The 14,100-nt window shown below is 43.5% G+C and overlaps 1 protein-coding gene across 7 annotated transcripts in view; it reads left to right on the forward strand.

Annotated features, from left to right (window-relative positions):
- Positions 1-14,100, forward strand: part of dlg5a (discs, large homolog 5a (Drosophila)) — a 240,416-nt gene that overhangs the window by 110,840 nt on the left and 115,476 nt on the right. For all 7 annotated transcript variants that reach the window (XM_070865668.1, XM_070865671.1, XM_070865669.1 and 4 more), the window contains exon 3: positions 8,150-8,218. In XM_070865668.1, the coding sequence (XP_070721769.1) occupies positions 8,150-8,218 (69 nt within the window). The remainder of the gene's footprint in view (positions 1-8,149; positions 8,219-14,100) is intronic.

Raw genomic sequence — 14,100 nt, forward strand, 5'->3', positions numbered from 1 at the left:
TATATGAAGTGCTTTGGGCATTTCTGAGATATGGGGTGCAACACTTTATAAATTCAAACTTTTTTAATATGCATGCACACACACAAATTGATCTTGAGATTTCTTTCATTGTTTTGAAACTGAGGCCCCATCTACTATCTCAGGTGGATGTAAAAGATCCCATGGCACTATTTCAGTTAAGTGCAGGGGACTTCTCCCCGGTGTCCTAGCCAATATTTATCCCTTAATCAACATAACAAAAACATATTATCTGGTCATTATCACATTGCTGTTTGTGGCAGCTTCCTGTGCGCAAAATGGCTGCCGCATTTCCTAAGTTACAACAGTGACTACACTCCAAAAGCACTTCATTGGCCGTAAAGCGTTTTGAGACGTCCTGTGATCATGAAAGGCGCTATATAAATGCAAATGTTTTTTTATTGCGGTCCAAACTTGAATCTCTTTTAAGGATTCTTTGTAAGCTTAAATATTAGATGATGTCATCTCAATGCTGATCTTACCTGTCCATCTTCTCACAAAGGAACCTAGGGCAGCTTCTGATATCATAAATATCATATTTAACCAAAATGTGCAGCTGATTTTGTTTAAATGGACATCCTGGGAATGGTAATACTCTTCTTGAGGATACTGCAAGGCCTTGACTATGCGCTTTCAGCTATTTCGGGAAAAAATGAAGAGATTCCTAGAGCATATTACGATGAGACTGCCAGCCCTATTTATGAGGAGGATGCCATCCTTCTGTGGACAATCTCTACTGTCTAAAAGGACAAAGAAGACTCGTCTGAGGTTATTGGTATTAATTACTGAATATCTGTGCTTTTTAAAAATGAAGTGTAAAGTACAATTAAGCACTGGCTAGGTAATATTTTATCAAAGCAGTTTCATCTGCGTAGTATTTCCAACACTATGGTTTGTAATTGTTATATGTACTGCTAAAGTATGCAAGACAAGGCAGTTCCATCCTTAATTAATCTCACTCAGTAAATAGGGCAGTGGGTTAAGGGCAGTAATTTGGCATGGTGAGGGATCTAATTCACTCCACTCCCAGAGGTGAGTCATGTGGTGGTACATTTGCTACTGAAGACTTAAATTTGTTTGAACACATTTTCTGAAAATGAAACCGTGTAATTTTTAAACCTTTATATAATGAAATAATATTGCAAGTTGTTAGTTGTGGTGATGAGGACAGAACTGGAGGGAAAAAGGTTCATAATCTCAGATAGGCTGATGTGTTGATCAGAAGCACTGAAGCAGAAACTCAGCAGCTAGTGCCAAATGTAGTGAGAGGGAATGAGGAGCAACTCCTTAAACTAACAGTCAATAGGACAAAGTCATTAGAGACAACATCGCTGACAAATTAGCAAGCATTGTTACAAATGGCAAAAAAGCTTGACTGTTGAAAGCCTTGGAATCTTGAAAGCCTTTGGTGATTGTTTGAAGGACATTGAAAGATGAGCGTGGGTAGAAAGTGTTTGCAGATTTAAGTACCAGATGAAAGCTCAGACATAACAATGGAAACAAAGCTAACATTTTTAAAATATCCTGAAACTCTCAATATGGTATATTGTGTTGAGAAAAGGACCAAGATGTTTGAAATTTAGTGCTATCCTTTTTAAACCTTTTATACTTGGGAAAGAGACTATTGCAACTATTATCAAAAGAAGAAATGTGTTTCTTGTCTTCCATTACAGACTTTATTTAATTTTAGTTCTGCAACTTACTTTCATGTGTGCTTTGATTCATGTTTGGGAACAATGCCCTCTGGTCAGTCAGTCTCTTGTCCCACCCTCTTTCAATGAATATGCTGGTTAGTAAGATCGGGCCCAGGTTTCGGGCCGTGCCTTGAACGGCGCAGCCTCGACCTGGATGCCCATTTTTCGCGCCAGAAAGTACGCCTAAAAAATACTTACAGATTCTCCGGCTCCCTGCAGATCCTCTGGAGCTGGGCACGGCGCAGCAAGAGCTGTGGGGGGGCGGAGCCAGGTCCCTGCACTGAAATCAGTGCCGGGACCTCTGCACAGGCGTGCTACAGTGGGCGCGCACGTGCAGTAGCTCCAGGCACCCAAAGCTGTGTGGGAGAGGCCCAAAGCATGCAGTCCCTAGCCCTGGCCGAATGGCCTCACTGGGGCTGCGTGGATCAGGCTGCACCTCCCACGCCCAGCTCCTGCTTCCTCCCTTCAGCTAGCTCGCTCAAACCCCCCCCCTCCCCCAAGCTCCCGCTCCGACCCCCCCGACCCGGCTCGACTCCCCCCCACCCCCCCCGGACCGGATTCGACTCCCTCCCCAGACCCGACTCCCGCTCCCCCCCGGACCCGACCCGCTCCCCCCCCCATACCCGACTCAACTCCCGCCCCGGACTCGACCCGACTCCCGCTCCACTCTCAAACCTGACCCGGCCACCTACCTTTAACTCCAGTGCTGGAGGCGGGCCCTGCCCGAAGTCTTGGGCCCGGCCGGGCCGGGCCCGTTCAGCCTCCCTCTCCTCTCTCCTCTCCCCCCCTCCCCCTCCCTCTTTCCTCCCTCTCCCTCCCTCTTTCCTCCCTCCCTTTCTCTTTCCTCCCTCCCTTTCTCTTTCCTCCCTCTTCCCTCCCTCCCTCTTTCCTCCCTCCCTCTTCCCTCCCTCCCTCTTCCCTCCCTCCCTCTTTCCTCCCTCCCTTCTCCCCCTCCTCCCTCCCTTCTCCCCCTCTCTCCCTCTTTCCTCCCTCCCCCCTTCTCCCCTCTCCCCTTCTCCCCTCTCCCCTTCTCCCCTCTTCCCTTCTCCCCTCCCTCCCCCCTTCTCCCCTCCCTCCCCCCTTCTCCCCTCCCTCCCCCCTTCTCCCCTCCCTCCTTCCCCCTTCTCCCCTCCCTCCTTCCCCCCTTCTCCCCTCCCTCCTTCTCCCCTCCCTCCCTCTCCCCCTCCCTCTCCCCCTCCCTCTCTCCCTCCCTCTCTCACTCTCCCTCCCTCCCTCTCTCACTCTCCCTCCCTCCCTCTCTCACTCTTCCCCCCCCCCCCCCCCCCTCACTCTTCCCGACATTGACAGATAATGAGAGAGACACACACAGACAGACAGAGAGATAGAGACACTGACAGAGACACACTGGGGGTGGGGGGGCCCGTCCCAGCACGCTGTTGGTGGGCTCCCGGTGCTGCAGTCGGTAAGTAGAAAATGTTTTATTTATTGATTTTTTAATTTTTTTAATTTTTTATTAATTGTTTTGGATTGATTTATTATTGATAATGGCTCTTTATTGTAAAACTGAAGTGTTTAATGTTTGTAAACTTCCCTTTAAACCGCCCCCCCCCCTTCCCTACGCCTGATTTGTAACCTACGCCTGATTTTCTAAGTGTAGGCAAGGTTTTTCTGAGCGTACAAAAATCTACACTTACTTCATTCTAAGTTAGTTTGGAGTAAGTTTTCACTGCCTAAACTTTCAAAACAGGCGTAAGTGGCTGGACACGCCCCTTTTTGAAAAAAGAAATCTGTTCCAAACTGAAACTGTTCTAACTGACTAGAACTGGAGCAAACTAAATGGCGAGAATTGCAATTGCCCCATAAAGAGTTCACTTGGGTCTGCTGTCGATACTGCTAACTAATGGCTTTCCAAAATACTACAGCTTACCTTTATGCTTCTAAGTCAACAAAACAATATGCATTGTGGTCTTTTAAGGCAACATACAAGAGGAGTTGAGATCTGTTTCTGTTAAGTGTTATCACAGTGTATTGGTGTTAATGTTAAGCCCCAAAATTTGCATACTGTTCCAGAGTGACCAGATTACTGCTTTGGAAATTTTGCTTCATAAATTAAAAATAATGTATTCATTATCTTTATGAGGAATAGCTAAGAAAAAGGATACATGGCTGTAATGCAGTGTTAGATGGTATCATTGGATGTGTTTGTTAGTTCATGATATGTGATCTACATGCTGTAAATACACACCAGGCTATTAAAGATGGATGTTGTTTGAAGTCTTTAGAAATCAAGAAATGAATAATGTGTGTGCATTCTTGCATATCCAGTGAAGGAAAATCTTTACACCTGTTCAAAGTATAAACATGTGCTCCCTCCTTTTCTTTCAGGTGGTACATTGATACAATAAAAGGTTTGCATGTAGTCTTGACAGTTTGTTAATGCATTCAAAGTTGTAATGTCTGCACTGTGCTCGTACAAGAAGGTACAGTTCATTTGTTGAGCTATATTGGTTATATATTACAAAAGGGCTATGATAGCTTTAATGTGCAAGCTTTCATTTTTTTTAGGAAAAGACTATGCCATGCCTTATACCATGTGACTTACCAGTGTGAACTGTGTACAACTGTGCCCTGTCCTCAGCTCCTCCAATATGTACAGGGACATTGTTGCTTTTAGCAGCATTTGTTTAGTCCTTCTGTGATGCTATCAATAAGCTGATCTACAAGTCAATGATTTAATGAACACAGCCTGTCTCGCACTTGTACAAGTATATTGCCTGAATAATAATGTGCGATTCAACAGACTTGTAATGGAGCCGAAGTATTGACTAGATGATCACTATTCTGGGTTGGGATAAGAATTTTGAATGGATAGTGTAAATAATGTTTATTTTTAACTCATCAGCCATAATCTATGTGGTGAGCATGACACCCCTCACTTTCTACAAAGTAGATCTTTGTTATCTATCTTGTTTGCTTGTCATGCTTTTGTAGTTGGAACACACTTGAAATTATGGTGTAGACCTTATTTGCTGTTTATGCAAGAGGAGAAAAGTTTAGCGACTGTTCCAACTACAAAAATACGACCGGGCAGATAACACTGATCTTTGTGGAAAGTGATGGTGCGATGCTCTTGACATGCATAATGGCAGACAACAAGTTAAAAAATAAAAATAGTTTGTACTGTTTGTTCAAACTGCTTACACGAACTCCGAATAATCGTCTACTAAAAACATTGGCTCCATTCGAAGTCTATTCAGTCGCACAGTAGTGTGACAAGTGTTTTCTTCAGTTCATGATGTTAAGTGGTCTTTTCTGTTACCGGTGATATTTGTATGGGAGGGGGTGAGGAAGAAGAGAAAGGAGAGTAGGGATTAAACTGTGCTGCTTTGTTACCCTGAGCACAATCATTTCATGAATACCTGTGTTGATGCATTCTTCATTTCTTCTCCCTCTGGTTCTTATAGCTACTGCCTTTGTTTCCTATTGGGAATAAAAAGAAATATGGCTTAAAACAACGTTCTTCTCCTAAATTTCTTCGGAATACAGATTGGAAGAGCAAAAGAGAGTGCTTTTCCCTGACCAAAAGAGTAGATATTCATCAAAAGGGCATAGCTACCTATTTTTTTTATTGCATTTGCTTTTGGCTCACACAAATTTCAATGCACATGGCATTTGAGTTAATTAGTGAACATTGAGTGGCTTGGGTTGTGGATGACATGGTAGACCGATTCTGTAGAGTGATAGCAGTATTACTAATGTGCAGCAATGCTTTCCCATTGTATCAATGCTTGGTAGTTTTCAGGGATGCCACCAGAGCATCTGGTGAGGATGTTCTCTTTGGGTGGGCTACAGGAGGCTCCAGATGTTTGGTGTCAACATTTTCATTGGGATTTTTGTTGCTAGGTGAACATGCCACTGGCAGTGGATCAGGAATGGGCAGTAAAACTTCTAATTCAGCCTCAAGCACTGTATGATTTTCTCAAACTGAGCTATTTACCACATTGACTGGCTTTGAGTCCTTCTGCCACCACCTCAGAGGGATGCACCTAAAGATTATGGCTGGGAAGTAATTTAGGAGTTTGCCTATGTTAGAAGGTGATCACTAACATGAAGGCAAGGAGGTAATGGGCTAGAAATTCGGTTCTCAGTGATAATTATATTTTTTCGCCCAAATTATGATTATGGCAACGCTATGGCTATGAGGCAGTAAATTCAAGCTTCAATTTGCGCAGCGGCAAAAATCGACGTTGCACGAGGATTTGTGGCGCATACCACGATCCTCACCAACTTTACTCCGAGGTCGATACCACTGCGAGTTAGGCCTAGGGAGGGGGGATAAACACGAAAAAATAAATTGCAAAAAATAAAAAATCAGAAAACATTCACAAGATACTTAACTAGCGAATCGCTGCAAAAGAATTTAAAAAAATAAAAACTTAAACTTACCTTTTTTTGCAGGTCTTCATACTTACCGCTGATCCAAGGGTTGCAACGCAGCTTTTTTCTTGCTATTTTTTTCATCCTAAATACGGGTGCGCTCAGAGCCAAATTTTTGGCAAAAGCGATATTTCGAGTCTTGCACGGTGGCGTTCCTCTCTCCAGCGGTATTTGAAAAGCGCTGCCGCAAGGCTTCTCCGAATTTCCTGCCGCACTGTTTTTCGCCAAATACGGCAAAATATCGCCGAAAAACTGATTGCAAACTTGGCGAATTTTTAGCCCAATGTCTGGTTCAATTTAATTCTTGGTGATCTTCGAGGTGCTACAGAGTACATTTTGCCAATAGGGGTAAATCATTGGGTATGAATAAATTATATGGTGGATTGTGCCCCCTCATTGATACCTTGCCATTGAGTATCCTGTAAACATCATACATCCACTTGAATTTATTGGTGAAGGTGGTCATGTACACTTAGCAAGATCAGCCCAGACGCATCATCGTCTGATGTCACTCAAGGTTTCCAGCTGTACAGACAGGCAGGAATATGGTCGTTAATTTTAATTAGCCATTTTATGTGCAATGGGTTCCCAACTGACATTGGATTGGGTTCAGATGTCTTTCCGTGGCTATTTTTGCTGCATTTGTTTATGTGGCACATGGAAGCAAATATTCCATACTTTTTCAAAAATTAATTGTATCTTTGTTGTTTGGGAGAAGTTTTCTAAGGGTGTGAGTGGCTACATGATCCAGTTGGTCTGGTGTACCATTCTGACTTGCATGCAGTTCAACATCTATAACGCATTCATTTTACACATAAGAATCAGCGCCTTGCATTGAACCTATGAGATCTTGGGTTGATCTTGCTCCATGTACACGTCTGCCTCCTGCAGAAGCTGGGGATGGGTGCGTGACATTTGTAGGATACTTGATGGCAAGCTGCTGAATACATATTCAATCTCAAATAACTCAAGTGCTGTGAGACAGAATGCATAGGTCCTGTTTGAGTGGAATACATTCAATACTTTACCACTGAATGTTCAATTTTTGATTTGCTATAAATATACCTGGCAACTATGTATATTATATCAATTTTGCTTTAGTCTTAGCTGTTAGAAGCATGGAAAGTACTTGAAAGGTAATCATAACTTTCTTCACTTGCTTTCAAACCCTGTTAGCAGGAATTAAAGGGCAGGTACAGTTTGAACAACTATTTATTTTGGTAGCTGGTTGAAATTAAATCTTTACGTTTCTGGTTGCTACTGTAGCAATATACACAGGTGGTGCCCATAAAACATCTTCATCCCTACTTAGTAAAATATGGCAATAACAAAAAAACATAACTTTAAAAGTACGACTTTTATAGTGCAAAATTTCATTTTATAGCCCTAATTTGTGCCATTCTAAATATGAGCAAGAACATAAAAAAACTATCAATGCTGATATGTGACTCTGCTGCTAAGCACTGGTAACAGGAATGCACTTTTACCTGCTTCAATTTCTTCGAGAACTGACAGCTTTAAAATATCTATGCACAGTGCCCATGAGTAGCTCTTGAGATTACTCAGCTGATGGATGTGGCGTTAAAATGTATATAGAGTGACTAATTGTGCTCATCTTGGGGTGTTAATTTGTACAGCTACTAATGGCAATACTACTTTCTGAGTTTGATGGTGGTGGGTTCGAGCCCCACTCAAGATTGGAGCATGAAATGTAGACTAACAGTTCAGTGCAGTTCTGAAGGACTGTGACACTGTTGGATAAGATGTTAAACCAAGACCACATCTACCTTCCTCAGGTGGATATAAAATATCCTATGGCACTATTAGAAAAAGAGCAGGGGAGCTCTTCTGAAGTTCTGGTCAATATTTATTTCTAAACCCATGCCATTAAAACTGATTATCTGGTCACTTGCTGGCTGTATGCTAGTTAGCATTTCACTATTTTACAACAGTGTCGACAAATCAAAACTACTACATTGGGGAGGAAGAGGTTTGTTAGATTCTACTCCAAAGCTGTATTCTTTCTTGTTCTTTTTCAGGATCCACCTACAGCGTGCTGTCAACAATGCCTTCCGACTCAGAAAGTAGCAGCTCTCTCAGCAGTATTGGTAAGTTCTCACCGGTTCACTGTGACACAGTCCAGGTCCTAATCATTCACTGTCACTGTGTCTTTGATGTGATGTGAACCAAATATGAACATATGAAAAGAAAGGTGTGAAAAGACCCCTCCATCAGACAGTGCTATCCTACGCACTGTAATCCCACTTCTAATGTTGCTGCTCTTTAGAGAATCAAAAACAATCTTGGCCAATCCAGGAGAAACTCTCCAACTCTGTAAAACAGCTCCAGGAAACCACAGTTGTTCATGATGCACCACAATCTAAACTACCCAACCACATAGCCCCTACAACTGAAAACTGTCCTTTTCTCTCAAGAACTTGTCAAGTTCCCCTTTAAAAGGACTGTTGCGAATGCACTACATGTTGTGGAAGTTTGTTCCAGAAGGCAGTAACTTTCCGAAAAGAAGTATTTCCCAGCACCTAACATAACTGCCTCTGGATTATTATAGATATGACCTTTGGTCTTATTATCCCCATCCATTTAAAGTAACCTAACACTTTAGGGAGGACATTGCTTTGGAAAAGGTACCCAAGAGATTTACTAGAATGGTTCCAGGGATGAGGGATTACAGTTAAGTGGATAGATTGGAGAAGCTGGGGTTGTTCTCTTTCGAGCAGAGAAGGCTAAGTTGAGATTTGATAGAGGTATTTAAAATCATGAAGCGTTTAGATAGAGTAAATAAATAGAAACTATTTCCAATGGCTGAAGGGTCAATAATCAGAGGACACAGATTTAAGGTGATTGGCAAAAGAACCACCAGTGACATTAGGACATGTTATTTTAACGCAACGAGTGGTTGGGATTTGGAATGCATTGACTGATAGGGTGGTGGATACAGATTCAGTAGTAGCTTTCAAAAGGGAATTGGATAAATACTTGAAGGAGAAAAAATTGCAGGGATATGGGGAAAGAGCGGGGGAATGTGACTAACTGGATTGCTCTTAGAAAGAGCTGGTGCAGACTCAACAGGCCCAAGTTTCGGCCTCAGTTGCTCCTGATTTTTTGGAGCAACTGGTGTAGAATGGAGTATCTTAGAAATTCAAATTCTCGGCATTTAGTTTGCTCCAGTTCTAGTCAGTTAGAACAGTTTCACTTTGGAACAGAATTTTTTTTTCAAAAGGGGGCGTGTCCGGCCACTTACGCCTGTTTTCAAAGTTTCGTCAGTGAAAACTTACTCCAAACTAACTTAGAATGGAATAAGTGAAGATTTTTGTACGCTCGAAAAAACCTTGTCTACATTTTAGAAAATCAGGCGTAGGGAATGGGGGGGGGGGGCGGGTTTAAAGGGAAATTTACAAACATTAAACACTTCAGTTTTACAAATAAAGAGCCATCATCAATAATAAATGATAAAAACATCAATAAATCAACCAATAAATCAATCAAAGAAAATCAATAAGAAATAATTTTTTTTAAAAAATCAATAAATAAAACATTTTCTACTTACCGACTGCAGCTCCGGGAGCCCTCCAACAGCGTGCTGGGATCCCCCCCCCCCCCCCCCCCAAGTGTGTCTCTGTCAGTGTCTCTATCTCTCTGTCTGTCCGTCTGTATGTGTCTCTCACTCTCTGTCTGTCAGTGTCTGTGTTTCTGACAGCGAGGGGAGGGGAAGGAGGGGGTTAGAGGCAGAGAGGTGGGGGGCAGGGGGAGGGGAGGGAGGGAGGCAGAGGGGGAGGGATGGGGGAGAAGGGGGAGGGAAGGGGGGGAGGAGGAGAAGGGGGGGGAGAGGAGAAGGGAAGGGGAAAGGGAGGGAAGAGGAGAAGGAGAAGGTGGGGGAAAGGAGAAGGGGGGGGAGAGGAGAAGGGAAGGGGAAAGGGAGGGAAGAGGAGAAGGAGAAGGTGGGGGAAAGGAGAAGGGGGGGGGGGGGGGCGCGGGGAGGCTGAACGGGCTAGGCCCGGCCGGGCCCAAAACTTCAGGCAGGGCCCATCCCCAGCACCAGATTTACAGGTAGGTGGCGTCGGGTCGGGTCGGTGGGAGCGCGGGTTGGGGTCGGGAGCGCGGGTCGGGTCTGGTCCGGGGGTGGGGGAGGGGGGTCCGGCGGTCGGGAGCACGGGTCGGGTCGGGGGGGGGGGTGGGGAGGTTGGAGGTCGGGTTGGTTCGGGGAGGGAGGGAGCGCGGGTCGGTTCGTGTCGGGGGCAGTGGGAGGGAGGTCAGGTTGGGTCGGGTCGGGGGAGAGGGAGGTCAGGTCGGCTGGGGGGTGGGGGAGGGCGGGGGGAAGGGGGAAGCGGGAGTCGGGTCGGTGTCTGGGTCGGGTCCGGTCCGGGGGGGGCGGGGGGAGGAGAGCGGGAGTCAGGTCGGTGTTGCGGTCGGGTCTGGTCCCGGTCCGGGGGGGGTGGGGGAGCGGGAGTCGGGTCGGGAGGAAGCTGGAGCTGAGTGTGGGAGGCAGCCTTATGTACACAGCCCCAGTGAGGCCATCCGGCCAAGGCTAGGGGCTACGTGCTTCAGGCCCCTCCCACACAGTTTTGGGCGCCTGGAGCTACTGCACATGCGCGCTATAGCGCGCATGTGCAGAGGTCCCGGCACTGTTTTCAGCGCAGGGACCTAGCTCCGCCCCCTACAGCTCGTACTGCGCCGCGCGCAGCTCAAGAGGACCTGCAGGGAGCCGGAGAATCTGGAAGTTTTTTTTAGGCGCACTTTGTGGCGCAAAAAACAGGCGTCCAGGTCGGGGCTGCGCTGTTCTAGGCGCGGCCCGAAACTTGGACCCAACAGGTCCAATGGGCTGCCTCTGTGCTGTGCGATTCTATGAACGACATCCAATCACTTTAAAACTCTTAATATACCTATTTATAAAACCTCATTCAGCAATTTTATAAACGTGGGCATTAAGTACAAAATGCTAAACCTATACAAATTATTGGTTAGAGCACAGTTAGAATTCTGTGTCCAGTTGTGGGTGCCTTACTTTGCAATCGATGGCAAGGGTGTGGAGATGATGCAGAAGAGATTCACTAGCATGATCTTAGGGATGGGTGGCTTTAGTTATCAGGAGCAAACAGATTAACTGGAACACTTTTCATTGGAATAAAGAAAGAGGAGATGTAATAAAGGTCTTCAAAATTATAAGAGGCTTTGATCAAGTAAATTGGGAAACAAACCCTTCCACTGGTCATTGAGTTTGTAGAAGACACTGATTTCTGATCATCACCAGAAGTGCAGGGAGAAGATGTGTAAGAGTCAGGATCACAGGTCACTCAGATACCCAAAGGGTCTTGGGTGTTATAAGGCAATTATTAAGGGACCGATAATTCAAATATAGTCAAACACAACACACAATCAGGATAGACTTAGTAACATGCGACCATGACAAATAGCTGTTATTAGTCCCAATCAGACAGACGGCTGGTGGTACGAACGGTTCTTATCTTCACCGTCTGCCCTGAAACACCTTCTGAGTCTTTCTTTTATTCTCTTTTTAGGGGTGGGCCTGGTATAGGATATGGGCAGGACCATTTAACCCATGATATGTCGGGTTCTTTGTCTCAACTCTTGGATGAAACCCTCCTCTTGACATCCTCCCAGGGTTGGAGTCAGACACGCCATTCTTGGCCTTCAGATGTTTGGAGCTGCCTGTTATCAGTTATTTATGTTCACGCTGTTCAAGTTGCTTTAGCTATTTTACCATGGAATAGTACACCAGTCTGAAGAGGCTTTTTTCTTCCAATCCACGATTTCTTGCAGATGAGAGAATGTTTTTTTTAACCCAGAGAATTTTTAGGACATGAAATGCCGTATTAATGATTAATATGAAAATACGTATTAATAGTTTTTAAAAGGGAAGTAGATAAATATTTGAAAAAGAAAAAAAATACAAAGATATGGGGAATGGTCTGATGTTTGGGACTAAGTGGAGCACTCTCCAAACTGCAAAATTTGGTGATTTTATGAAGATAGAACTGCCACAATGAGCTTGTCACAGATTATTTTTACAAATTGTATATTGAAAGTGAATACGGCTGTACATTATAAAGCCATTTTAAATCAATGTTTCTTTTCTCATTATTTTCAAATTCAGTGCCCTGTAACTTTGCAATTTTATCTCAAATAGATTGGAATGATTTTCAAAAAGCTTCCTTGCATTAAACGTTTATGTACTGACATTTCTGTATTTTGATGTCAGGAAATAGTAACATTAATAAATTGGTGCTGTTTTTCTATAATGGTCAAAGTTGTTCCTTATGATTTTGTAGCATATACTTAACATAGTAGCCAAAGTAAATTCACAAAGTTATTTTATTCTTTCAAACGAGCAGCTACAGTTGAAGCAATTGTGCAAACCAACTGGTTGAAGCAGATTTGGAAGAAAACAGGCTGCACTATGTATCAAATAGAATGCATGCAACATTCTGTGTAGGTGTAAAGGATCTTTTAGACTAAAAGGCCCTTGAGCAGCATGATATTTGTATGCTATAATATTTGTCTTATTAAGAAGTGACGAGTTGGTGATAAATGTTTTCATAATGTCTCTGGGTTTATTTGCAATATGATTTTTTTGCCTGAAGTTAACAAACATTTGTTTTCTATAAAGTCTATAGGGGTGGATGTGGAAGGGGACAACTGCATCATGGTTATCGTGGTAGTTCTTTTTAAAAGATTTAACAAAGGGCTTCTGCTTTTATCCCAATGTTAACAAAAGCTTTGGTGCAAAAAAATGTTGGTGTTAATATCTTGTTTCTACAACTGCAAATACGAATATTGTGTGAATGTGGAGATGCTAGTAACTTAAGCAAAATGAAAAGAATAGCTTTTCACTGTACTTAAATAAAAGAACGCGAATAGTAATGCAGCACCATAGCACGTAAATTTGTACAACATTAGTTAGAAAACAGTTATAGTACTGTGTGGTTTTGGGTGCCCCATTACAGAAAGGACATATAAATTATGGAGAGCATAACATTGTAGATTCACCAAGATGATGCCAAGGATGGGAAACGATGGATTTCTAATCTTGCTGAGGCTAGTGTAAGCAGTTAATGAAGACATACTTTTGATTTCCTGAAGGGAATGCCTGGTATATGAGTTATAATGTTATAATTGATACCTATATCTCATATACACTGAAGTTAAAGGGCAGTGTTTTATTATTTCATTGACTTGATCGAATAAAGAGTTAATACCAGAGGTTTAATGTTTTCCTAGTCCTCGAACTTGTATTAGGGCAATAGGGATATATGACAATATCCTATATAAGCCCACTCGCTGTCTCTATTTAACTGTATAACTTTCAATCTTGTTCCTAACTAGACAATCATTAAATTCTTTTCAAAGAATTAAATTAGCTTAGTATTCATTTCTTTTCCTGGAATATCTGTTCCACAAATCTGGGAGAAAACCATTTCTAGCCTCTAGATATGGTGCTGCATAACTAATCGCGTTCTTTTATTTAAGTACAAAGAAAAGCTATTTTTTTAATTTTGCTAAAGTTACTGGCATCTCCTCGTTCACACATTATTTGTATTTGCAGTTATAGAAGCAATATATTACCGGCAACGTTTTTTTGCACCACCGGGAACTATTGCAGGCACTCGGGTAAGTTTTGGGAGGGCCTCACAATCGGGGGGCACTGGGGGTGGGGGGTCGCGGGGGTTGGGAAAATGTCTGGGACGGAAGAGGCTTAACCTTTTCTTTTGGGGCACAGAGAACGTATCCGTCAAATCAAAAAAAGTAAAAAGACATCTTGGGCTTCTGGTCCAGATTCTACATCCCGCTAGGTGGTCTTGGCAAAAAGGCCGCCACCACTCCCTGCTCTTTTTTTTAATTCGTTCCTGGGATGTGAGCATCGCTGGCAAGGCCGGCATTTATTGCCCATCCCTAATTGCACTTGAGAAGATGGTGGTGAGCCGCCGCCCTGAACCGCTGCAATCCGTGTGGT

The sequence above is a fragment of the Pristiophorus japonicus genome, chromosome 22 (genome assembly GCF_044704955.1).
Source record: "Pristiophorus japonicus isolate sPriJap1 chromosome 22, sPriJap1.hap1, whole genome shotgun sequence".
NCBI classification, from domain to species: Eukaryota; Metazoa; Chordata; class Chondrichthyes; family Pristiophoridae; genus Pristiophorus; species Pristiophorus japonicus.